Below are 26,704 nucleotides of genomic sequence, written 5' to 3'. Positions count from 1 at the left end.
TTTTCATCACGTCACGTCTCCTTTGTGCAACAGTGTGTCTCGCGAGACCATACGAAGCAAGAAGAGGTCCGATTACAACCTGAATAAGACCAACGCCCCGATTCTTACCAACACAACTCTCAATGTGAGCCGGCTTGTCGGTGAGTCCCTTTCCTACACACGCTAGACCTAGTTTGAGTTTCTCCGGCCCCCGATATTCTCACTAATTAAGTCTTTTGCACATCAGCACGTTTGGCTCTCCGCTGCTGCTTGTGTGACTGAGAAGCAGCAGTAATGGTTAGCCTTGGCCCCCGACCTTTGACCTTGCACTTCTAAAGATGTACTTAGATGTCAGTGTGACATTACTAAGTACAATATGCAAATGTAATGTGACCCAGCTACGGTCCTCATGGTTCAACCGGGGTATAATTTATTGTAATTTCACTCTTTTTTTTAAATTTTTTCTAAAAATCATTTATTCATTCATGAGAAACTGACTTGCCCGGAAAATGTCCACTGTTTGATACTGGGACGCAATATTTGGACAGAAGCATTGGGACACAGCAGGAGCCGGGGCCCAGCAATAATGTCCTCATTTTCTGACAGTATTTTAATATATGTGGTGGTAGGATATTGTATTTTTGCTACCAAGTAGACATTTGTTTGTGTCCTAATGCTTTTGTGTCTTGTTTTGTCTTGTCAGGGAAATACATGCAGATGATGAGTATTCTGAAGCCCATTGCCTTTGACGTCATCCACTGTGTGTCGCAGCTCTTTGACTACTACCTCTATGCTGTTTACACCTTCTTTGGAAGAAATGACATGGTAGGGTCATTTTAGCGACTCCTTTTTTTTCTCCTTTTCCCTCCAGTCACAACTCGGTGATTTGCTATGCGCACAGAGAGAGGTTGCATGAACGGAAAATTCTGCACCAGTGACGAAGAGTTGGACGGAGTAACCTGAAAGCTCTCCCTCATTTTGACTGACTAGTTTGCCATAACACTATCAGTAATCCCGCCGGGAGTTGAATGCTTGCAGAAGAGCGAGAATTCCCCGGTCATTCTTGTAGATTTATGATCTCACGGCACGGGTGAAGCATCCCCTTGCTCCAAAACTCTCACACCCTCTTAAATGGAGCGAGTGACTCCAGTTTGCATTTTGTCTCGAAGCACAGGTTCTGACCTGAACGCATTTACCCCGGTTTAATTATACCTCGCGACAGAATAATCAATACCTTAAATCATCCGTGGTCTTTATACTATTCAGCTGCTTCGCCAATTTGTTCAGTGATATTTCCACTGCAAATGATCCACCGCATTTCATCAAAGAAACCTGAGAGCAACTCATTTGCAAAAGTATGTTGTTTTTCTTCACAAATGTCTCTTTAGTATATGTGCTCCATTACTGACAGTTGATCAGTTGAGGGTCCAATGTGTAGTCCTTCACCCAAAGTCACAAGGGGGTAGGCTCCAGGTGCCTGTGATCCTAAAAAGAATAATGGACGGGTCTAGGTTCTCTTTTCATCGGATGGTCTCTTTGTCGATCCCATCTTGAATGATCGGTTGCAGCCCATTTGTGTGGCCGTCACCCTTGAGGGAAAATGTAATGGAAGCAAGAGGAAAATGACTTGTGTCCTGTTGAGTTGAAAGAGATAAAAGAGGATAATGCTCCACAGGGGCTGCTCTAATACACATTTTTAACGCTTGTGTGCGTGTCTTGTGGAAGTATAAGAAGCTCACATCTTCAGAATTCGACGTCCATTTCCACCACGTTGTTCCTTTCCTCTTTTGTCATTTCATTAACGGTCACGCTCGGAGAGGCACCTACAGTAAAATGCTAATCGCGCCATGAATCTTTAAAAGCCCTTATGCGACGCACACATGCCGCTGTTTTTGACCCAGGATTGACTCTTTTTGCTGTGCCGTAACCAAGATGGATCTGTTTGACTTCTCCGGTTGAAGAGTCACGGCAGACATTAATATTCAGAAGAGTAAATACCCCATTATGTGTTGATAGTGGCTGGGTGAAACTGCTGAACTAAGTCTGTCACACATATGCAAAAGATGCATCATTTTTCCAGAGCAGACTTCATAAATAATCCGGCGTTCATCTCTTTGGGTTTTGTGGAAAGACAGTTTTGGACTCCATATTTCAGACTTGGATGCGTCAGTAAAGTATCTCCTTTGGAGAGAGATAAATTGGACACCAAACAGAGGAGATGAATGGGCATGGTTATAGACAGCGTAAATACAAAATGGCAATTATTAAGCGAATTCGAAGACGTTGGTAAAGATAAATAAACAAGCACAAGACATGTTAAATGAGCTGGTATAAATTGGGAGACATTTTTATGGGGATTTTTCTCAAGTGAGACAAACACTCAAAACTTTTTTGCTGAATATTTTCAGACGAAACGGGTCTGACAAAGTATGACAGACTTCAAAAGCTTTTTAAAACGAGCCAAACCAAACTAGACAAGTGCCAAAATGCCTTGTCAAGTCTTTCACATTATGTAACTTCACTTAGTCCGCAAACTGTCTGTGTTTTTCTGTGATTGTCATTTTGACGGCGCATAGAAATCCAAATTTATTCATTCACTTCTTCAGCTCTGACTTCACCCTCAATGTTTTAATTTTATTCTTGTCTCCCCCCCCCCCCCCCCCCCTCCCGTTTCTGTTGTCCATATGTCATCTATAGCCTGTCCCAAGCCCATCTTTGCCAACACACGGTGGCAGAGAGTCGGGTACGGCCCGAATGGTGGGCCCTGCTTGTTTGGTAAGAGTAGAATGAGGCCCGCCTTGCGAATCCGCACCCTCGTCAGTCCTTGTGTGGTCATTTGAAGGAGTGCGTGATCTGCTTCCTCCAGTGCGTCTGAAAGTAACTTTGGAGGCTTTTTTTATTTGGTCGTGCTCGCAGCCTCTCTCCACCCTCTTCTTTTTTACCTCTGCAGTAGGTTGCGGGAACGTTTTAATTTGACGTGTGCTCCTTCTAGTTCCCCTTCTCCCCGTTGAACTCGCGTCACCTTGAACCCCAAAGTAAAGATCCTCTCGTTTCAGACGACTTGATGTGTATGCGTGCGGCATGCCTTCACACTTTGCCGAAGTGTGTGCTCGCGTGGAGTGAGGTGTTGCTGACGCTAACGCTGCGCGATTGTGTGCGCGTGTGTATTCCTCAGTATGAATCATCGGGTCTGGGCCTGATCAGCAGCAGACTGCGAACCACGCTGAACCGGATCCAGGAGAGCCTCATTGACATGGTAGGACTGCAGCGCCGCGTCTCCTGGCTCTCACGCTTCCTCTGTCTCTTTTACAATTGCTCATTACCTCATTTTCTGACACAAACATGCTCTCTCCTCTACGGCCTCTCCATTTCTCTCCTTTTAATGCCTTTTTCCCTCTATTCTCTCCCACCATCCTGGCCGTATGCGTGGCCTTATTGGCGAGAGAGCCCGCAGCCTGTGTTGCCACCAAATACATTACAGGTCGTCATTATGTGGCCAGTGGTCACACACACACACGCATACCTCCCTCTCTCTAAGTGGCCAGATTCATACGTGTTGTTCCATTAGGGTCTTCGATGATGACAATTAGTCTGATGCTGTCCATGCTCTCATGATACCGGAGCTTTTTTCCCCCCCCACAGCCTGGCTGATCTGATACATGATGACCCCGATGGCATCTTTTTTCACTTCTGCTTTTCAGTTGTCGCCGTAGTGCAGGTTTTAATCTGGGCAGCATCAGTAAAGTTTTGCAAACAGAAAAATAGCAACTTTGGATGACATTTATTGTTCTCAAACTCTTTGAAAATATTCATCACTGGCGTCATTTGTTTTTTGTAATTAATAAAAAAGAAATTAGTATCATTATTATGTTTAAACAAATGTTCACTATAAACTAAATTGTAGAATCTGGAGTATCCTTCAGATGCAAGAACCCTAAGAAAAAAACCACATTTGACACTGTGGCATGATGGCATTTTGCTGTGATGGCAATGTTGGCTTCCTCGCTGCAGTGTTCACAGCTCCAGGGATGCCCTGTAAAAAAGAAGAACTTAAAATGGCTGAATAAATCAAATGGAGCAAAAAGCACGTGTTTGCGGTCTGAAGCTTTCTTTTCTAATGAGACGTTGAAAATGTTCACCTCAGTAATTAACTGACTTTGATATTGTTTCTATTAAGACTATATCCACAACAGTAAATAAGCCAGGTCAACATAACATGACATTATGAATAGATTTTCGCATCTTGTCTTTTTAATAAAGTTGCTGAAGTAGTTCTAATATGACAAGAATTGAACATTTAAAGACGTGCTCCAAGCCAGTAAAACTGTGGTGGATGTGTGCAGCCTTGCACTTGCATGCAAATGCACACACCATGTACTCCAGAGACCGGACAGGTTGGACCTCATTTGTAAACAGATTATAAAGTTAATTATACACCGCGTTTCATTCGAGCCGTCAAATCCTTGCGGTTGTGCTCCCCCGATTTGACGTCGCAGTCGCGTGATTCTAAAGCGTTGTGCTGCTAATGACTCCGAGTCCCACATGAGCTGTGGCGAGGTACCATCTCATTTCGTTTCAGGTATGGAGAGGCCTTACTTTAAATTGGACCATCCGCAGGGAAAGAAAGAAAAAAAAAAAAGAGTAAAAACACTTCTTAGTTTGTGCTGTGCACCTGATAGCTTTTAGATTTTTTGATCACGCTATTGTGTTTAAAGGGATTGTCCGTAGAAGTCGTCCTTCTTTGGATCGTACTTGCTATTTGGAAGGGATCACCTGCACGGTGTAAACTAATGGCGGCGCAATAATGTTTCCGAGGGAAGATTTGATGACACGGCCATATTTAGTTGACGACCGCGGCCCATCTGTGTCCACACTGTCGCCGTTTGAAAGTTCAGCCGTGACAGCTGTTGAGCGCCCCTTGCTGTAGGCGACATTTAGAGCTGTTACGCACTTAGATTTTCAATGAACAACAGCGCTAATGCCCTCTTCCTTTTTTTCCTTCATTCGATCAGTGTGACCATTCTTGCTCATATTTCTTATTGTCGCATCTTCCCTTTTCTTGCCTTTATTTCCATTCCTTTTTTACGTGACACTAATAGTCAATGAAAATGGGCTTTTACAACGCCATTGGCAGGTTAATATTGTGTGGGATTCAATTAATTTTACGGAAGAAGTAAACAAAGGCGACCGGAATGCAAATCATTGTAAAAGCATCTCCGCGAGGCAGCCATTTGCCTTATCGGAATTTGGGGAGAGGCGTTTATTTGGCTTGGCGATGAATTGAGTCACACACCCAAATGCAACCACGTTGTGACAATATCTATTGACAAACCAGTATGTTTGTAGTCCTGTGCAGTTTTAAGGTTGGGTACAGTTAACATAGTGGCGAGTAGCTTCTCATATAAGGCAATGCCTGCTTGTCACATACAGTAGACACACACACACACACACACACGGATGTATTGTTACACATCCTCTGCACCCAATAATTGGATGGTCGCCTTTCAGAGCGCATCATCCTCGAGATCAGTGTCGCTTCTAGTAAATGGCCCAACAAGCCAGAAGTATTTTGACAGCGGTTGTGGATCATAATTAAGCTCGACGGTACAACTGCATTTGTCCAAATCTCCAAGTATTGACATTTTTAAAGCAGTTTGAGTGGAGTCCGCAAAGCGTCCCCAGTGACAGGTTCAGTTGCCGGTCGTGTTACTTGCCGGTCATCAGGAGACGGTTTATTCCTTGGAGCCACTTCAAAGTTCCCTGAATTTACGCTGGTGACTCATGACGGCTCCTGCGAGGACAACACATTGTCATGCATAAATGCACATTGTCCTTTGGAAAATGTTCCACTCTCACGCCTTACACCTGTTTTATTCGCCCGGGACTGCTGAGAGGATCAGCCATCCATATGTTGACATGTCTTCACAGTATTGCCTTCGAAGCCATGATCTGATTCCGTTAATATTCATCTGGATTATTACTATGCAATTTGCATCACATCTCACGCCTGTGTGAATTTGTGCGTGTGCGCAGACATTCAAGGTTATTATCTTTATCGTGATCGCTTGATTTGAATAATTAGGGGTCTTTTCTTTTAGAGTTGGAACGAGAGAAGACGCCAATTTAAGAACGAGACAGGTCTTAATTAATTGTTATGCTTATCGGTCATGATCTCCCGCAACCCCTTGTCCTGATTAGATAATAACAATAATTGCATGGATGTCTCTGACACTGAATACTTAATTCATTTCTGAACATTAGTATTTATTATTTTTCGACAGAGATTTGTTTGTTTTCGACATATTGTGCTCAAGATGAATCAGCACAATATTTTCTGTGGTGTAATTATAGTATTACACCGACTGTACAAATTAATTTTTGCAATGCCGCAATAATGAGTAAACAGCAATTAACATTTAGCAAAACTAAGTTTGTGCTTAAATTCACGAAGGTGATTCTAAACCTCATCAAAATTCAAGATTAGTTATTTGTTTGTTTGAGAAATGACTAAAACACTTACTTTTCAGAGGCGGTGTATTCATTTATGTTGAGTCACACAAAGTAAGTGGAATGGATCTGAATAAATCGGGAATATTCATGTTTTAGGAAAAAAAACGTCACGGAAAACAGAGAAATGAAGTACGGCAATTTCAGCAGCTGTTTAGTATAAATCAAGTCGAGTTTGGCTTCTTCTCCTTAAGTTATACTCCATAAACTACCTTCACTTCAATCTGTGTTTCGAAATGACTGAATCATGTACTTTTGCATTTTTTTCGGCCATATATATGCTGCAACTGAGAAAAAAAAACATTTATATTTGCCAACAACCACCAAGACTGTTCTTGAGTCATAAATTACACAGGATTAAGTCAAAAGATTTTACCATGAATCTTTCAGTTGTGGGAACATTTGATTGCGTTTGTCGATCTAATGGTTTAACCCCTGAAAGGGGTGCACATTAAAATTTCAACCTGAGACCATGTATTAATTCATCCTACCATTGTGGTCATCCAAAGCATTAGCGCTACAACGCCCTGGAGTGTGCTTTGTGAGACCACAATATGGAACACAACTGATAGCGGCAGCGCTCACAGTCTTTTTTTATGAGTTGCGCGATTGCCATCGATCCGCCGGAGGCTCTGTCAGAGAAACAACGTGCAAAGGTTCTCCACCGGCCGTAATGCTTCACGTAGATGTGTTACATTGACAAAAAAAAAATCCTCCCATGTTCTTTTTTTCTTTAATGCTCCATCCCTCTTCTGCAATTGTTTTCTGTGTGGTCTTCCTCCCCTGCGAGTTTTTTTTTGTCTTCCCTGTTTCGCTTCTGGCCTTTTCTGGCCACTCTCATCGACGTTTATAATTGGAATACAGATGTTTTTTTTGCCACTGACCAAATGTTCATTCGGGTTTCAACGACGAATAGATCCCGGTAGTTGGCGACGCGGTATCCCGAGTTTGGATTTGAGATCAGCAATCTCAACGCTTGACGGTTCTGTAAAGACATCAGGGTCAGACTATCACCCCACTGAGTTCTCAGCCAGTCTGGGTAATTTCAATGCATGTTATTAGGAAGCCGGTGAAATATTTCCCTTTTTCCATCCATACACTGTAATGCTATTCATGACTTTTTGCAGAATGTATCCAAAGCGAGATTCTGTTTGGTCAGCTTTTCTTTCCTTTTTTTTTTTGTAACGCTTTGACCTCATGTTTGCTCGTGAGTGTATGTCTTCACTCTGCAAAGTTAACATTGTTATCAGGAGTCAAGTAAGAGGAGCACAGGTTCAGTGAATAACTCAAAGATAAAGCATACAAAGCTTTTGGCAGCATGCTGATTCCTGCATCCTTCTCTGTTTCTTGCAGGAGGCAGGCGGTGAAAATACCGCTCTGCACGCTTCCACCGAGGACAGGAAGGAGAAGGTACCGAGCCCCCACCTTAGCCAAATGGTGGTCCTCACCAACAGCGGCACGCTTTATGGACTGGCACAGAGAGTGGTCGCCACAGAGTCCCTGTAAGTATCCTCTGGGAATTATTCAAGCAATATTATTGATTGATCATCTAACTGTTGGTAGTGGCGACAGCCTATTATCCTAAAAGCTGAGCATTTCTCCTCTTCTTTCTCAGTGTGTTTTTGGCTGAGCAGTTTGAGTCGCTTCAATCCCATTTGGACACGATGATGCCCGCTGCCAAGAAGCCTTTTTTGCAGCAGTTCTATTCCCAGGTAGAACACTCATCCACCTGCACCTTTTTGTCTAATTGTTAGAAATGTTATTTGTCACTGTCGGCAATGGATGAGGCGATCCAAATCTCTAATGCAGCAACAGTGGGACCTACCAAACCTCCAGTCATGATCAAATGTGACATATTTGATATTTAAATGTCTAAGCAGCTTCTTGTTACACGAGGTGATCTTTTTTTTCGAATGTCTTTCGCTCTTTAGTTGAACTTTTTGTAATCTTGCGCATCTTGAAAATTAGAGGTCCATTTTTCACAGACCTTAAGTCACTCGTCATTTTGTGCCATTCTCAACGCGGCTAAAAGTGAAGTCGTCGTGTATGACCCCCATACACGTTGACAATTTTGTGTTCCTTCTTTCAGACCGTGTCTACAGCCAGTGAGCTGCGGAAGCCCATTTACTGGATCGTGGCAGCCAAGGCCATTGACTACGAACAAATGTTGCTCCTGATGTCTGGCGTTAAATGGGACATTAAAGAGATCATGTCCCAGCATAACATGTACGTGGATGTGCTCTTAAAGGTAAGGTGAAATGCGCATGTGGTGTTTTTTTCCAATCCCATTTACCATTCGCTGTGAACCATTTGGAAGATGCGCAACCTTTAAGCTTTGAAATATTTTTGCCTGACACGGAAGCAAAAGTAATACGCTCTTCTGTACTAGCCCATCATGCATTTAGCATTGAAAGGGGTTGGGGGGGGGGGGGCCGGGGAGTTAAACTGAGAGTTCAGAAAAGGTTAGCAATGTGCACAGCAACCACATCCCTGTGGTAAATCGCACCTCCGCCTAAACGTCCACAGATTACGTATTGATGAATGGAGTCATACATAAAACATTCGACTCCGAGGGGGAAACTATTTTGTCCTGAAAAAGAACTTCAACTCACCTCTTGAATTCCTCCATGCCTCACAGATCTCAACGCTAACTCGTTTAGTTACCGAGCTAAATTGCAATCCCCCGAGTCACTGGCCGGGATTAAATCCCTTACGGTGTCGAAATGGTCCACTTGATATGACAACTAGCATGTACTTCGTAGCTCTCCCCATCGGGTGCTGATAAACCTCTCGAACAACTTGTCCGATACACATAATGCATGCATTGTGCCGTGCGCATTGATTGAAACGCGCGTGCTACCGCTTTTTTTTTTTTTTTAGTTACACTGCACGCAGAGAGATATTTTATTCATGAATTCGGCTTTATCACCAGCATTCGACAATGACATTGATTTGCATATAAAGTGGCATGGAGATGATGTCGCCTCCAAATGACTTCATTGACAAAACGCCGAAATAAGAACCTACGGTGAGGCTATTTAAGAGTGGATAACAGTTCATTCCAAGACACCACGTTAAATACAGTTGTGCGTGCCAGCGAGCAAGTTTCCCATTTTCCATTGTTTGTGTTCCGCTGTAGTGATCAGTCTTGGGTTCCAAGCCAGCTTTGTAGACTTGGCTTGTGTGGAGACTTTAAAAAAAATGAAGACTCTGGAAGTGTGAAGCTAATTGTCCAGCGACCACCATTCAACTTTGGTGGATTGACCTGAATGACCGTGAATCTGAATAGACATGCTTTCATCTTGTATTGTATAGTCTTCAAAAGGAGAAAATTGTGTCTGTCAGACTGATGTAGGAATAAACGGTATACATAAATGGATGAGGGCGTCCACATGATGAACGCACAGCAGGGCTGCTTTCAGGCAAGTGTAAAAGCCGCCATCCATACCGCGTATTGCACACCCTGGTGTGCACCCAACTACTTTTCCAGGAAACTGGTTTCCTTGGTAAAGTAAGGTTGAAGGGTAACATTTCCATTACATTAGTACATGTGGGTAAAACAATGCCAATAGGTTGCGGCAAAGCACTGCATTTGTCGAAACCAAGCTCCTCAACTCACTCCAACAAGAAGACATAAGCACTATGTTTGTCTAAATGTTCTGTTCCAGTATGACAAAAAGGCTTCCACAAAACCTACTGACACTATTTTGGTGTCTTTTTTTTTTCTTCTTTTTCTCATACAAAAGGAGTTTGAGATGTTCAACACGCAGCTGGACGACATCTCCAGGCACGTGCGCATCCCACTGCCCGTGTCCAATGTCTTGTGGGAGCACTGCATCCGCTTGGCCAACAGGACTCTGGTAGAGGGGTAAGACGATTTGGACCCAATTGTAGCAGAGCTTTCGATCTTCCAAAACATCTCTCTTTTATTCGATTGTTTTCACTTCATCGATGACCTTGCGTTTGCTCGTTCAGCATTTGTTGGATTGGGTATCCCTAATGAAGTGTCCAGTGAGTGTTCCACGTATATGGAAAGACAGCATTCACATATTTTGACATCCACCTCACGTCAATCCAAGAATCCTCCGGGCGCATACAATCTACGTCCAGCCCGCACACGAGAATCACTTTGCAGGGTTCCTTCGGGATCGCCCTTTCACAAAACAATTCTACATTCATCCCGTCTGCCTCGCTTTGCTCTGCTGCCGTCTCCTCCAGACTCATTCGGGAATTGCATGACAGCGGCCACTTGTGCTAACTGTAAAATGCTCTTGACACATCCCTTTGCAGTGCATTTCATCATTTTTTTTTTCACTTGTAAGCACCAGATATGGCTTTTGATAGGTGGCAGGAAGGGTATGTGTGTTGTTTTGGGTTTTTTTCTTTTATATAACACTCGTTGCGTCCTTGTATTTGAGTGGACGTGTGGAGTGGTTTGCTATATCCGAGGTGCGATCGCTCTCATGGTTTCTGAGTCTAATGCGAGATGCGAGGCTGCAGTCGACCTGATTCTATTTCTATTGTATGGTGTCAGGTGCTTTCAAAAGCAAAGGGAAAAATAAAATATCTGCATTACATGATGCATACTATTGTGCAAATGAAATTCAAATTCCAATGTCTCTGCCTGCAACTCCCGTTTTACTCCTACGCTCGCATTTGTGGCCCCCTAACATCCTCACAATGAAAAAAAGCTGCAATTGTTTTCCCCCTGTAACTATTTCAAACAGGTAAGCAACCATTTTGCTCAATTTCCCCTCCAGCTGATCAAAGCTTTTTCTTGAGAGGCATTACCGGGCATATGCTGATCAAAGAGAACAACGCTCAGTGATACTTGCGGCAAGTCATCCTGAGTTTTGGGTTTTTTTTTTTAACTTGAGAAGATAAGGTAAGATGCCAGGCCATGGTTCATCATGAAATCGTAACCACCTCGTCCTATCACTGCCTTGCAGCAAATTGTTTATCCAAAGAGCAAAAGGTTCAACGTAACCACAAACTAATTACTTCTAATAAAACATTGTTTCATGATGACGCGTGATTCAATGTAAATTTGCATCGTTAATCGCTCGGATAGGCTGTCAAATGAGGATGAGCTAGATAAAATAAGAAGAGGCGGACACGTGAAGTTTAAATTTGACATTTACATTAAAAGAACCAAGTGGAATTGTTCTGCTGTCAAGCGCAGCCAATCCAAATTTGCCCAATGTCAGTTTTGTGATGAGATTCAGCAGCGAGTTCCGAGCACCATTTGGCTTGTGGCGACTCCGTGGCGCAAGGGGGTCTGCGATTTGCCGCTTGAAAATGAAAGCCGCGCCGTGCCATCTGGCAACGGCAGCGCCGCGAAATGCGACTGGCAACTCGGAGCGTTTAGTGGGCCACGAGTCAAATAATGAGACATTCTCCAGCCGCCAGACACAACAACATGTCAATTTCCCATTTCCTGCTCCTTTTGTAGTTATGCAAATGTGAAGAAATGCAGCAACGAAGGTCGAGCCCTGATGCAGCTGGACTTCCAACAGTTCTTGATGAAGTTGGAGAAGCTGACTGACCTCAGGCCCATTCCCGATAAGGAGTTTGTCGAGACCTACATCAAGGCGTACTACCTGACGGAAAATGATATGGAGCAGTTTATCAAGAACCACAGGGTAAGGGCAGCTCGAGTCGTGCTCGTGTACCAACAACTGTGTCCCACTTTCTTCATAATACCCTGAGGGCGACCAGCGTTGCTCTGATAAAATGGAATCAGAAATATATTTTCATTTATTATTTATGAGTTTCTTTTTTTGTTTGTTTGTCGAACTAATTCTTTTGCCTAAAAATGCATGCTTTTTTTTCTCTTTTGTTTTTCAGGAGTACTCCATGAAACAGCTAGCAAACCTGGTGAATGTTTGTCTGGGCTCCCACATAAACAAGAAAGCCCGCCAGAAACTTCTGGCCGCCATTGATGACATTGACAGACCCAAGAGATAGATTGCATCTAAATGTACCAGGCAGCGTGATGAGATGTAAAAAACAGTTGAACATGTGAATCCTCTGACATTAACCAAGTGCTTTGTATGATGGATGTAGTAAAACATGTCTGTTTGTTTCATGTCTGTACTGCAACGTTCTTTAACCTCCTTGTTTTGTTTTAGTCAGAACTTCCCTGCAGTTTTTGTCTTTTTTCCAGTTCACCATAAGGAAAGCTGGAATTCTTCGTGTAATAAATTAGGTGAGAACTGTGTATCCATTCCAAAATCACATGCTGGTTCACATTTTTTTTTAGATGATGATTTATTTGTTGTTCAAGCACTCCAGTGAATGATAACTAGAAATTTGCACTTGAATGACTCCTGCTTGCCTTCTTGTTTGTTTTGTTTCGTTGAAGAGTCTTTAATATAATTATGATTAACAGTGAGATTATATATATACATACACCTAGAATTGACTGCACTCCTTATTATGTGGAAATGATGTGATTTTACCTTCCAGGCACCATGTTAGGAATTTACAAAGGAATACTGCAAAGAGAAGAAAAAAAGAATCAATGTCTGTATGTATTCTTGATCGTGCATCATCTTCAGAGTAGAAAAGTGCAAAATGTGAATGTTTTCAACAAGGGGTGTATTTATTTCCAGCTCTTTGTCTTCTTTTTGGGGTTTTATCTAACAAGCAGGCTTACCATCATGGTGTCATCCATCAATTGAAACAAATGCAAATAGTACTTAACCAGTTTGTCAGAGCCGGCCGGAATTATGGTTGAACCAGGATAATTCTACCTTAATAAACAGATTAGTAATACACACATGCTGCACTGAGTTGTTTGCTTATATTTGTTGAATAATGAGAGTTCATTCATGGTTAACCTTTGGTGTGTATGGCAGCAAAACAGCGTATAGCTTTTTGTAATGCCGTGCTCCATTCTAATCATGCGCCTCCTCAAACAGGAGCTGGATGCTGTCAGCCAAATTAATGGAGCTTCCTGTGTGGTTACCGCCCCTCGGGCTTGCTGTTTGTTTGTCGCCTGCTGCTCACGTTCAAGTCAGAAATACACAGTGAGAGCCATGTGTTTTTCTTCTGTAATTAAGACATTCGCAAACGTTGAGCGGCGGCTTCCTTTTGACTATGTGCATCATACGGATAACTTTCTTTCTTCTAGTTGCTCTCCTCCCACACTATTTTCCAGTGGTTTGCACTGTCAAAGCTCTTATCAAGCTGAAAATGGCAAGAGGCACGCAGAGAATTTGCACAGGTCATCGCATCCATTATGACGAAGAAGGCCATGCATGATTCACGGTGCGTATCTCGAGAGGCGCGCCGAGTTGTCGCCTGCGACCCTCATACTTTCAATCTATACTCAAATAAATATATATATTACGCTACTTGCTTCACTTCACCCACTCTCTGTCTCAGCTCGGAGTTCAGGCCAGAAGGATGACTTTAGTAGCGTCCTCGCAACAATAACTGGAAATAATGCATGAAGCCCACTGTATGACTTTTTATCTGGGAGTTGGTTTATTTACACAGCTCCGGTTAATGAAATAAACACTGTTATTTAGTTGCATTTTAATACGTTAATGCCAGTAATTCGCTATCTTGTTGAGTGGCATTAGAGATGAAGGCGGCTAATTGGATGTGCTGCTTCAAGTGGGAAAACAGCGCCGTGAGATGGTTGTTCCAGCGAGCAGCCGCCGCTAATTTGCTGCCTGACTAGCTGAGCTCGGGCGGAACAAACGTTGCGTGCGCTCGATGACATGAGCTTGAGCGCAAGCGGCGCACTCGACGCTGACGACACGAGTAAACACCAGAGGATAAAAATTCTCCGTTTGAACTTGAGGCAGAGGAGAGAAACCTCAGAGTAACCGAGAAGTTGTTTGCATCGTGAGCGGATGGCAATGTAATGAAAGCAATACATCATCATATACACAACACTAAGGTCATGTACCAAATCTCATCATGTGTTGAAAATGTGCTTCACAGGCAGCATTACCATATAGAGCAATATTTCATGCTCCAATTTGTGCAGAGCTCTCTCATGGTGCTCTTATTGTGCGCATGTTTTATGCGCCATGATGACAAAGGCCGGCCGGGCAGCTCGATGCTTCATTACCAATAAAAGCGAAAGTTGTGGATCGCTGAAAGAACCCTGAAAGTAGGTGTCAGCATCAATTGAAGGTTTAACACAAACTGAACGCACTTGAGGCCGTGACAACTTGTCTTTTAATTGACAATTACCATCAGCATCTTGGCTTCTCTCCATTAGAGACCAAAGACGTGTGGGCGATTACAAATGCTTTTTGTATCTGTGAAGGAGAAACAACACTGTGAGCGTCCTCCCAACCAAGCAACACAATCATTCTGTAAATTGAAGAGACAGAAAGTAAAGATGGTTTTACACGCCTAAGATTTAATGAGATATTGTAAAAGAGTCAAATGTATTTTATTTCTTTAAAATAGCACTGTGTAATATTGGGCCCATATGTTTTTGTCCTGATTTGCCTTTTTGCACTTCTTACCTAAGTTTTTTTTGTCCAATGTGGCTCATTCCCATCCTCAATCAAATAGCCCCTTTTGTAGCATGTTCATTCTTTTTTTTTTAATTTTATCATGTATAGTTGCGTATTTTTCTTGTTATTCAGAGGGCTGCCTCTCCTCCGTCTCGACTTGTTCTGCGCTCGACACGATGAGGGCTTTCACCTGTTAAGTTTGCAGACAGCACAAAAGAAGGTAAGTAATTAAGCATTATTTATCATATTTCATGTACATTATAAAAAACACACACCCATGTTCTTGTATTTTTTAATTGAAGTTGTGAGTGAAAGGGCAATCGAGGCGCAAACAGTAGTTGCTTCATGGAAAAACTCCACCAACAAGCAAATGCTCCGGGGCTCATATAATTAGCATTTTGCATTACAAATCTCATTAGCATCCAACAAGGGAACACGAGCTGAAAGAAAAATGTGATTGAGGAGGTTAACTCCTTGATGAAGTACAAATGAAGCCTACATAGGAGAATGTAAGAATCATTACATTAATGTTAGGGATTTTTTGGGGGGTAATTTTTTGTTCTGTTTTGTGGATTTTCCTTTTTGGGACGGAATATACCTCTAGAATTTGCTTTCATGAGTTCCGATTTTTTGTTCTGCCACAGTGCTCCCTCCTCTTTAGACAGTTGGAAAAATGTCCTGTTTAACAAAAGCCCCTTTTTCTTCATTTCTGTCACATCCACTTTGGGACTCTAAGAATGCCTCGGGTGTGTCATTCCTATGCTTCACTGCAGAGTAAGATGAATATGGCAGATCCACAATCAGCTTCGGGACGTCATAATCTCCATAATATCAAACTTGAGATAATGATCATACAGAGCAAATTGTTTCCCAATAATACAGCCAAGGGGCTTGGACACACAATGCTCATTTATTATGGTTATTTATGAGCATTGCCATACAATCCTAAAGGAGATAAAGCAATCTCCGCCCTGATCTGCAAACTCGTGAGATCAAATTCAAACAAAAGATCCAATGAAAATATCATTGTGTGCTTTGTGGATTTGGGTTCTTGATAATAAGAAACAAATTCAGGTCGCATCAGCGAGCGAGCTGATGATTCATCCATGGAAACAGTGAGTGCACTTGTTTGAGACCAGTACAGTGCACTATTTGAATGCACTCAGCCACTATTGTTAAGTTCACACTCACTCGGCCTATCGCTTGTGAGCAGATGGCGGCTTTGCTGCAGATTAAACTGTGGAAAGATTTTGATGGTTTGATTTTTTTTTTTCCTCTCCTCTTTCTTTCTTTGAAGCCCAGCAGGGGAGCCCATCTCGCACATTATGCAAGTTGTCCTCGGTTTATCCATAATTACACCACAATCAAATTGTTTTGTTAAAAAAAAAAAAATACGTTAGTTATGGGAGATATCTTATTTGATCCTTTGATGTGTTATAATGTCCTTAAACTTGGTTATGAAGCTATTATGTATCTATTTGGAACTCATTAAACTCTCTTCCCTCATTTCGATTCTTGGCCATCCTGTGTCTAATTAGAGCTGCGGTATATTTGGAAAAGGTCATTTAGCTTGTTGGAGCAAATGATGTACACAGAAGCTGATTTTTGTTTGCAAATATCAACTTGTTTCTTTTCCTTTTTCTGTGATTGCAGCTAATTAGAGCTTTATGAGAAATATGTATGTATCAAATATTTCCATTTATCAGACACAATGGATGAGGCAAACATACCGTACACCTGCTTGATATTTTTTCCTTTGGTCTTCGTAGTTCTTGTTTTACCCACTCAAGCTGACTTTTATTGCCTATTTTCTGCCAGTTGCTGCCACACAGAAGCCATCAGCGGACTCTATCAAATGCCAGTCAAAGCCCAGCGCTGACATTTCACAAGTCCACCTCGCAACGTTGTTATTCCAAAGCTGTGACTTTCTGCAGAATGCGATTCCACACTCATCCATCTTGAGTAGAAAAACATGATGACGGGGTATGTGCATGCAATTATGGAAATGTCCTCTTTGTTGTGTTCTCATTGTAGCAGAAGTCCCTCATCTACTAAGCCCTCATAAGCAAAACACAATTCAACTTGAGTATATACTGTAAGGTTCGTTCCAGGATTCGTTTTGTTAGGGTGTGAGTTAAAAAGAATGAAGATGCACCTCCACAGGCGACAAACTTGATCATTATCATCATCCTCATCATCACCTCATCAAGCTCATAGGACCAGTGAATGAATTGAAAGGAGGACAGTTTGTCTTCTTCTTTTGGCAGCGTCATTCGGATGCAGCAGAGCCTGAAATTGCATATTTTACACTGGCGTCTCTAGCAAGGCAGAAATTATTGCCGTAAAAGGAGTGGATGTGGCGCCCTCGCTATGACGATAACAACTATGATTTGAGGTGTCAGTCAATTCTAACCTACTTTCAGCTATCAGTTGCATGTGTGTTAATATAAAAGAAGCCTTAAGAATAAAAAAGATTGGATAAATATGAGTTCCAAAGTACAGTGGTGCCTCGACACGAGTGACCCAATCCACACAACCTCGTTTTAAGGTCTGCTAGCTTAATGCTAACTCATGATGGGAAATGCCATTGATGGGCTTAGTAGTAGCATCTCTATGGCAGTAACAGAGGGATTTTGAAAATGACTAATACAATACGGCTCACGGACTCAAAGTAGTGATGCGACTCTTCTCAAATTGCCCGCATGACTGCATTATACTGCCCCCCGGTGGCCCAGTCACATCAGAAAAAGCCACAATTCGTTATGATGCAAATTTCACTCGTTGCGTTCTATATAAATATGATGATGTATTTATAGATTACAATTTATCGTGTCATTGTACTTCGTAAAAAGCTCATGCAATTTTTTTCTTTTTTTGGAGGAGGCGGGAATACGTAAATGGCATTTGTATTTATTTCATTTTGGGAAAATATGATTTGCGATACAAGTATGTTTTAAACGCCTATCTAAAGGCACCACTGTACTACAATGCAAAATAGCCCTTCTAATGTCATTTACACTACAAATATAAAGTCTCTTCTTTCCTGTCATTCTATGTGACTGAAGCCCAGCATGTACAAAATATCCCTATAATGGGGTGAAAAAACATCACTCAGTCAAGCTTTTAAAAAAGACATTATTTTTTACCATCACATTTGCAACGATGTCAATCAAAGCCGAGAGAGACAAGGAGACAAAACAAACCACAGGAATCCACCAAACTGGTGTCACAGTACACAAATCATAAAATGTATGCGTTTTGGCCTCAGGAAAAAGCGTGGCAACTTCCACCTATGCTGATAATGTACACAGAAGCTCTCACCACGGACAAACAAACCCTTATTTTGAAAATGAGTGAGAAATTTACGTAAATAAGTACTTGTTAATAAAATAAATACTCATCACAAGATGAAGGTCATTTGCTAAGATTGATTGTCACTATCATTTTTCTAACCTGCAACACAAGACATTAGAATGACTTTTTGTAAATACAGCAAATACGTATTTCTATAATGTGGTTCATGATAAAGCTTTTGAATCTTTTTTTTTTTCTACTTTTAAATTCTGGTTAAAAAAACAAGAGCTACCTCTCCTTAATTTCTAAAGGAAGTTGGCCACCTCTTGTGTGTGGGTTTGATGTTAAAGGATGAGTATGAGGCAAAAAAAGTTCATAAATCGTTGGCCCACAATTTCTGGAGCTCATCTGTGTACTTTTTGGCAAATCCCAGTCTGGCCTTCCGATAAAGTTTTGTGTCAGATCCCGATTTAAATACCTGCAAATAAAATCTGAACTGCTGAACTCATATTTATCTTTTGAAGTCAAAATCAAACATGCTCAGTGTTCTCCGAAAATAAAGAAATTGGCCTCACTGTCCCACTTCCTTTGGGGTTGAGTATATTTCTATAAATATTTTTTGTATGCTTTTGCACATTTCACTTTCCGCTTACTTCTCAGGCTTATGATGTTGAGCATCAGCAAAAATGGCAAAGCGGTTTTGTGTGCGGCATCACAAAACAACCAACTCAGGAAAGAGAAATAATGAAATCAGAAACAAAATATTCATTTTAAAAATCATGTATCTATTTACACAATTCCAGAGCTTGATGATAATTGGTAACATTTCGTGGCATGTGTCCAGACTGGTGATGCTGGTATATTGTTACCGTTTGTGTTGTGTGCACACTGGATGTAAAACCTACACATCCCTGTTCAAATCTCAAGATAAATAATTTCAAAACTGTTTTTCATTTTTCTTCGGTCAAAATCAAATATTTTGTCTTTAATCTTTTAGAAAGAGGGGATTAAAAGACGCAACTGAGATGTTTGCACAAGTATGCTCACCCTCTTCTGTGATTGTGATTCATCACAAATAAAGTTCAGATGTTCCAGTAGGCTTTCCCTGACATTTTCTCCTTCTTTCTAGGTGATTCCTAACGCTTGTGTGCTAACACCGATTCCTATTTGGAACTGCTCAAAATTCCCTCCACCTCAATACTAGATGAAGAACAGCCACCACCAGCTTGCTTCACTGAAGGTACATATGTTGTCCATTTGGTGATGAAAAGCGCTGTGAAGTTTTGAATAGATTTATCATGGTCTTTTTTTTTTTGAGCTCACAAAAATCTGGCATTTCAACAAGGGTCTTTAGTACCCCTTTTGTGCTCGCATAGAACGTCCCCCTTTAGTCTTTGACCAGCATCCCGTACCCTTTGGTGTAGTAGGGAAAAATCAAACGGATTTTGTTGCATCACGTCTTCTCGAACAAATTACGTCGTCATCACAGTTATTTCCGTCTCCTCGCCACCAGTGTGACTGGTCTCAAAAGCATCGGCATTGTCACAAAGCAGCTGCGATAAAGTGATAGAAGTGACTCCTCCTCCTTCCCAGTCGCCCTTTGAACCCCTGGTCCACATTTTGGCCCGAGGGCTAAACAAACTAGCCTCAGAGATTCAGCCGCCACCATGTTGTTCGGCTATTGCCGTGCTGTTTGTAAGACTCAGGGAATCTCGCCCACTTTCAGCGCCACCAGTTCCGAGTCGTCCGTGTGGCGCCCGTTCAAGTGTTCGCTGTTGCCGTCTTGATGGTACATAAAGGGAGGAACCTCCGTAATGGAGGTTGCCGTGTACGACGTGGAGCGCATGGAACAGTGGTCCTTTCGTCTTTGACCCCACTCGGTCTTGTACTGCATCCACTGTCTCTTCAGAGCGGCCTGCACCTGCACACAAGCGCAAGGATTATAACAAGAGAACTGAAGTTTAGGAATTCATTGATTAAAATAATCACGAGTGAGAAATCAGCCATCCCCCAATTAGCGAAAGCGTTCATTATCTTGTACTGCACGTAAGACCCGACTAATGCTGTCATTTCTGACACACTCATGCAAGAATGGTGTCATTATAAAAATGCCAAAACTAATTGTCATCGTGAGCCAAGAGAGCGACGAGGACGTCCACGTCCATGCGCTTGGCATCACAAAGACAGTTTGTTTCAATGACCTCGCATTACAAAGGCGCCATTGTGGACGTAATGCTGGTTGTGCAGTTTGGCCTTGAAATAAAATAAAGGGCGAATGGAACACGGCCCCCGTCAATCCTGATGAAGGGATCACAATTAGTCAGTTAAAAGAAACAAACAATTTTGATTCTCTGGTCTAAGATGAACCCCCCCTTCACCGTTCTAGACACATCTCTCAAACGTTATTCGTGTGAACTGATTGGAGCATTGGAAAAGAAATTTTGTAATGAGCATGGATGAGAACCTGACCTAATTTTAGACAAGAGCACAACCACTCTGCGTTTAATTGCACATGCTGAGTGCTCAAATCTCTTCCCAGCATCGTTCTCTACATAGAACATTTACTACCTTGTGTTTTTTCCCCCCCGTATAACTTGTCCATTTCACTTTCAAACACAATATTGTGAGGCTTAGCACATTTCGTTTTCACATTGAAACCTTGGGCTTGACAGCAGCGATTGTACAACGAGAGCATAAAGGTCTGAACATTAAAGCTAACTTGAACAATTTATGAACTAAACAGCTTGGCTACTGAAATTCACTTGGCAAATAAAAAATGAGGCCCATCCCTCATTTGTCAACAACGTTGCATAACATTGTTTCATTTTTTTTTATTTTTTTTTATCATCCCTTGAGCAACACTTTCTATCTGAGCTTTATTTAATAAATAGTTACCAGCGTTGCACATTGAAACGAATATCTAAAAAGATCTCAACTTTATAAAACGTGTCAAGCAAGTAACCACACACATCCTGACTGAAAGTTATCACCTCTATAAACTAGTTTATAACCCCATTTGTGGTTAGGACCGATGTGCTTAAGATAAGTGGAATTTCCCCGCATTGATACCGACGTGGTGTCGCTGAAAAAAGAGGCAGTTCATTTGTCCTCTTGCTTAATTTGCTCACTGCGAAATTAATAATACTGGTCTGTTTATCGCCGCCCTCCACGAGATTACCAATATTCTAAAAAAAATAGACATTGCTAATATAATATTTTGGTGCACAAGAGTAGTACTAATGGAAGTCTCGCTTTGCTATATGAATATGAATAAATGTCACTTACTTCTCCATTAAAGAAGCAGAATATGATTGCCACCAGTAAACCCTGCAAAACAATTACAAGTGCGACATTATGTACACCACAGCTCACGAAAATATGTCGGTGCTTTCTAATTCAATTCACATCCCGACATTTTCATCGTCAGCTTTCGTCACCGCCACCTCAACTGCGCTTAATTAACAGGAATACCCCAAAGCAATTGAATTAACTGCACTTCCCATAAAAGGCTATACAAATATAGTTCACTTTGGAAATAGTAAAGATTATGTATCATGGGTTAGTGCTTTCCAAATAGCTATCAACCGTAAATACATTTACACTCAATTTTCAGGCAACCCAAAAGTACATTATCAGCGAGATCAAAATTTCAACACGCTCGCTCGTGAGGAAAATCGATTTCCCGTTGAAGTAAATGTAAAGCGCGTGACGAGTTAATTGACTCCCTCCCTTTTTGTTCCACGACATTGAGTCCAAAACTGGTTCTTTCGAGATTAATTCACACAACCGCTTAGCGATTGCGCTCCCAATTAATCCTCATTTAGAGTCAGGAACTTCATTGCTGTCTCCATACCTGATAGTGCATGAGTATGTGCATGATGTACTCAAAGACCTCCCCCGCCAGCCGGTTCTCCGGCCTCCAGGGAACGATGACAAATTGTATTCCCAGAAGGGGCACTAGGATGAGCGTGGCTCGCACAGCCTTCATGTACATATTGGACTCGGCTCGGTGTGTGTCTCTCAGCTTGGTGACCAGCACTCTGATGATATTGAGCAAGAAGAAGAGATTCACCTGCAGAAGAAGGGAACACCCGCAAAGGATTTATGGAGACTCACAAAATGCAAATGAATTTGACAGTGCACTGTGACACTGGGCTATAAATAGAACCGAGTAGACTTACAAGGAGAGCTGCCACGATAGGACCATGCACTGCATAAAGCAGATGAGTTTCCACGCTCATCCAACAGCTACAAAGAAAACAACCACTTTAGTCGGTGTGGTCTGATGTGCAAAGCAAAATGCTCACACACAAACAAGTCTGTATGTTGACAGGTTTGGCGGCATACTCACTTGTCATCAAAAAATGTCGTCCTTGCTACAGCGTGGATGGAGGCAGGCACGAGAGGAAAACCTTGGAGATGGGAAAAAATGAAGGAAAATGCTTCTCGTTTTCATCAAGGCTACAGTGAGTGGTAAGTACTTTGCATGCGTCAACTCTATATGGGGTCGAGGAATTCTGTTAGGCATCCTCTAGAAATAATAAAACAACCCTGCCCAGCATACACCAAGTCGAGAACAGGCCCGTTGTTTAGATAAGCAGCATTTAAAAGTCAAATCAAAATAAGAAGTTGGAGACTCACCCCAGCCGAGGAGGTAGTACCAATGCAAATGCTGCTCCTCTGCAAACACAGCCACCACAATGAGTGTGTGCAGGTAGATTCCTTCACACAGCATCCAGAAATAGTTGCATCCCAGCATGTACATGTGGAAGAAGTGCAACACCTTGCAGCCTACCTGCAAAGATGGCCCACACAGGGACGTAGAATGCATTTTGCCCAATAGCAACGATCTGGCATTCCAACAGGGGTGTGTAGACTTTTCCTATCTACTCCATTTCAAGTGAAAGACAATTACACAACTTTTGACACAATTGTCCTCCATTTGTGCAGACTCCAAAGAGAATACAGATATTCCCTGCAGAACCTTTTTTGAATTGCAGATGAGCAAGATTTGTCTGCCGCCACACACAAAGTTCCGCTTTGCAAATCAAGCTGCCGCGGATCCTGTCCATCTATTCTCCTCGTGTTTTTGGAATCCTGACCGCTTGAAAATTGTGAAGGATCCCTCGCAGCAAAACGTGCGCTGCTACAAATCATTTGATCAAAGTCACGAGCCGGGAAAACAGGCGTAACGAATTGCAATCTTTCTTTTGCAAATGCAAATAGGCTTGTTTTTAAGATTGAGATTGAGCAAGATGACTTTGTGAGCCGGCAAACATCTTTTACTCGTTCCAAAAAGGATTAGTTCTTAAAAGGTTTATTTATGTCCTGTCCTGGTAGTGAGGCATTCCTACAAGACAGATTTATTTCCAAGTACTGAGGCCACTTTGGAGATTTGAATAACTCATAAAGTATCCACGGATTTTCCGAGCAACAACAATCAAAGACATAGTCCAATGACAGATAAAGTGTCCTATCTTGCAGGCAGGAAATAATTGCCCCAAATTCCAAATATAGACGACTAATAATTTACAGTGGATGTAAAAAGTCTACACACCAAATGGATGGATGGTTTTATAGCTTCATTTTTTTGGAGCATGAATAATGAATACGTTACACCTAATTTCCCCCAGTGGAAATAATCTTCCTTATCGACGGTGGCATTGGTTTATTGAACAGTACTGTGGAAACGTGCCAGCACAAACATTTCAGCGTGACTAGATTTAATATACGGGGAAACTCACAGGGTTTCTGGCCACAACTTGAGGATTGTTGACCACAGCCACTAGGTAGATGATGGTCAGAGCAGAGTTCAGCACATAGGAGCAGAAAAGGTTCTTGTGTAACGTGATCCTTTGGCAGCTCAGACTCCTGCGCGATGAGATGATTAGGATTAATATGTCAGCGTGGTGATATCGGAAGATTGCGTCGTGCAGTTGCAGCGAATATTGACGCTGATAGAATCTTATCTGAACCTAGAGGAGTGTGTCAATGGTGAGGGGTGTCATATTAGCTAAACTGTAAAGAATATGCGCTCTGTGGACACACGTTTGATTTGAGGAATCAGTATTAGGAGTATAATCATTTATATCCCAAAATATTCAAATCAAATAACCTATGTAGTGTATTCTGTGCCTCATACAAGCCTCAATGTATCTTGTTGAAGTAACTACTGCCTTACCTTATATATTTCTTGGAAGACTTTTGGAAACATGTGAAGAGAAGGCTAATATCTATGTAAAAAACCCGACCTTAATGATGAGCATATTATTTCGTGAACGGAATGCAGTGTCAACATTCCCACGTAAGCCTCACATCTGGATCCTCTAACACAACATCAAGCCTCCCAATACTTAAAAGGATTCTGCTCGAAAGAAAGCTGAAGTTCGACGAAAGCAGAAACAAGCCCCGATCCAATTTGTCAGGTTGATTCATATTCCCTGAGCAGTTCTGATGATTAGTCATCCTGCATCTGCTAAGATATGAATGATCGCGTTTTGCAGTACCTTGAGCGTGTCCCGCGCAATCCAAAAGTGCTGCTTTTAAAATGGCAAAAAATGCCATTTACAAGTTCAATAATAGCAAGGCCGATGGAGAGCTAACGCAATGAAATAGTGAACAACAAAAAGAACTCTAGGTGCCATTTAGATTTAAATAGCTAAATAAAATGAAGCCCAGCCAGCATGGCCACATGTGATTTGGTTCAGCTCAAGTTAACAATCCCTGAACCCCAACATCCCCTGAAAAACATCAACATAATGTGCTTGAATACAAAAGACCCTGGCCACTAAAACAAGTCACATCCTTGCGAGGAACGTGACAAGCGAGCATTTGAGGTCAACGCTCCCGTTAGCATCTCAGCATCATGACAACCCGTGTCAAAAATGTCACAGTACCTGAAATAGAAGAAGATGGCCAAAGAGATGAGCAGGGAGACTATAGACAAGGCATGACCCACAATAGCCATGTAAAACAGGATGTACGCCGACTAGAAACAAACACACAAATAAATATCATTTAATGTGACAGCACAGAAAAAGATGAATGTTCCCAAAGGCGCAAAACACTCTATTTTTGCTCGTCATTTTCAAACAAGTCAATTGTGTAAATGAAAACGAAGGCCACTAAATAAAACGACATGGTACCTTTTTATTCGACTGGCAAACATATCATGCGACATTGTGTGATTTTGGAATTTGGCAGCTTTGACATCATTTTTTGTCTTGAAATCCAAAATCTTGTCAAAGTACAAGTACTAATTGAAGTTACTCAAACATCATTGCTCACAAAATGAGCGTTACCTGCAGCTTTGCTTTTGTGTTTTCATTGCAGAGTGTGTAGTTGGACCAAGTTCTGTTGGTGGCAGGGTGGCGAAACCATTGACCATCCTCCTCACAGTACTTGGTTGCCTTTTCTGTACATATATAAATAAATAGAGTTTTTTTCCCCAAACAAAATGACCATGACAATTCATGATACTGGCCTACTGCTTACCAGTAGGGTCAAAGTCCACAAAATAATTGGGGCAGTTTTGAAAGGCATAGGTTCCTACTGGCGTGTCCCCCCAACACAACCAGCCATCCCAGTTGCGACTGCAGTACACTTCTGCAAAGTGATGGAAAAAGAATCAACAAAAAAAAAACTTCATAGGCTACCAACGTGAAGAGCAGTGAGGTCATTACTTGATTTGTTATAAGGAGGATCACTCTTCATCTTCTCAAAGCATTTGTATTGGCTGTCAAGGATTTTTCTCCCGTGCTCCTGCTCCTCTGTGTCCACCGCTGTGGCCTTGTTGGCAAAGTCTTGCTCCGTGTCGCCTGAGAGCTGTGCGCTTGCCCCCTGCATGGTCGGTCGGGATTAGGAAAGTCGGAATAGCTTCGGTTATGCTTGTTAGCGCATTCTTCATTTTCAGGGCGTTCAGCCAATCGTAACTGGACTGCTCTATTTCTCCTGAAACAAAGGCGGGTACACCCCATACCCAGAAAAACGCAATGCCTGAGAACCTCAAAACAAATGAACCAATACCTCCAGCCTTTCCTGAACGTCGACGGCACAGAGTGTAAAGTTGGTCCACGTGATCTTGGTGTCCGGGTGGCGATACCATTGCCCGTCCTCTCCGCAGTACTTGGTCGCGTTTTCTAAAAGGAGCACAGTCATGCATTAAACATGCGACACTGCGTGCTGAAACCCGAAATTAAGAATCGCTCTCAGGATTCAGAATTCAACCAGCATTCTTGGGTCAACTACTGCATACTTCTAAAGTTGTCACAGGCTTATGTTACAGCATCAGCAAATCTCACAAAATCTCAGTTTAGACCATCAAAGGATTAACACTGTGTGTTTTACTTCTCCTCCTTCTACCAATATGGACACAAGCTCAAGTCTGAACACTTTCAAAAAGTTTGCTGTCTGTAACCTCGTCTCCAAGATTTCTAACTTGT

General features: G+C 42.0%; 3 protein-coding genes across 7 annotated transcripts in view; 2 read left to right on the top strand and 1 right to left on the bottom strand.

The window, feature by feature from the left end:
* The window catches only part of vps50 (VPS50 EARP/GARPII complex subunit), a 38,553-nt gene extending 25,286 nt beyond the window's left edge, over positions 1–13,267 (top strand). The window contains exons 20-29 of one of the 2 annotated variants that reach the window (XM_061267125.1): positions 34–140; positions 683–804; positions 2,677–2,754; positions 3,155–3,235; positions 7,840–7,988; positions 8,102–8,198; positions 8,576–8,734; positions 10,233–10,354; positions 11,939–12,128; positions 12,334–13,267. In XM_061267125.1, the coding sequence (XP_061123109.1) occupies positions 34–140; positions 683–804; positions 2,677–2,754; positions 3,155–3,235; positions 7,840–7,988; positions 8,102–8,198; positions 8,576–8,734; positions 10,233–10,354; positions 11,939–12,128; positions 12,334–12,453 (1,225 nt within the window). In that variant the 3' untranslated portion in view covers positions 12,454–13,267. The remainder of the gene's footprint in view (positions 1–33; positions 141–682; positions 805–2,676; positions 2,755–3,154; positions 3,236–7,839; positions 7,989–8,101; positions 8,199–8,575; positions 8,735–10,232; positions 10,355–11,938; positions 12,129–12,333) is intronic. The other variant, XM_061267126.1, reaches the window with a different exon arrangement.
* A 4,820-nt stretch (positions 13,268–18,087) lies between these two features.
* Positions 18,088–26,704, bottom strand: part of calcr (calcitonin receptor) — a 21,692-nt gene continuing 13,075 nt past the window's right edge. For 3 of the 4 annotated variants that reach the window (XM_061267128.1, XM_061267127.1, XM_061267129.1), the window contains exons 10-21: positions 26,289–26,401; positions 25,946–26,102; positions 25,758–25,868; positions 25,565–25,677; positions 25,160–25,251; positions 24,008–24,134; positions 22,905–23,058; positions 22,615–22,675; positions 22,445–22,511; positions 22,117–22,335; positions 21,549–21,590; positions 18,088–20,184 (exon numbers count right to left, since the gene is read on the bottom strand). In XM_061267128.1, coding sequence (XP_061123112.1) covers positions 19,966–20,184; positions 21,549–21,590; positions 22,117–22,335; positions 22,445–22,511; positions 22,615–22,675; positions 22,905–23,058; positions 24,008–24,134; positions 25,160–25,251; positions 25,565–25,677; positions 25,758–25,868; positions 25,946–26,102; positions 26,289–26,401 — 1,475 coding nt within the window. In that variant the 3' untranslated portion in view covers positions 18,088–19,965. The remainder of the gene's footprint in view (positions 20,185–21,548; positions 21,591–22,116; positions 22,336–22,444; positions 22,512–22,614; positions 22,676–22,904; positions 23,059–24,007; positions 24,135–25,159; positions 25,252–25,564; positions 25,678–25,757; positions 25,869–25,945; positions 26,103–26,288; positions 26,402–26,704) is intronic. The other variant, XM_061267131.1, reaches the window with a different exon arrangement.
* The window catches only part of gngt1 (guanine nucleotide binding protein (G protein), gamma transducing activity polypeptide 1), a 27,054-nt gene continuing 19,742 nt past the window's right edge, over positions 19,393–26,704 (top strand). The window contains exons 1-2 of the mRNA XM_061267135.1: positions 19,393–19,503; positions 22,597–22,736. The gene's annotated coding sequence lies outside the window, so the exon portion shown is untranslated. The remainder of the gene's footprint in view (positions 19,504–22,596; positions 22,737–26,704) is intronic.

The sequence above is a fragment of the Syngnathus typhle genome, linkage group LG20, assembly GCF_033458585.1.
Source record: "Syngnathus typhle isolate RoL2023-S1 ecotype Sweden linkage group LG20, RoL_Styp_1.0, whole genome shotgun sequence".
Lineage (NCBI taxonomy): Eukaryota > Metazoa > Chordata > Actinopteri > Syngnathiformes > Syngnathidae > Syngnathus > Syngnathus typhle.
The sequence above is the reverse complement of the archived record's forward strand: the minus strand, read 5'-3'. Positions and strand labels throughout refer to the sequence as shown.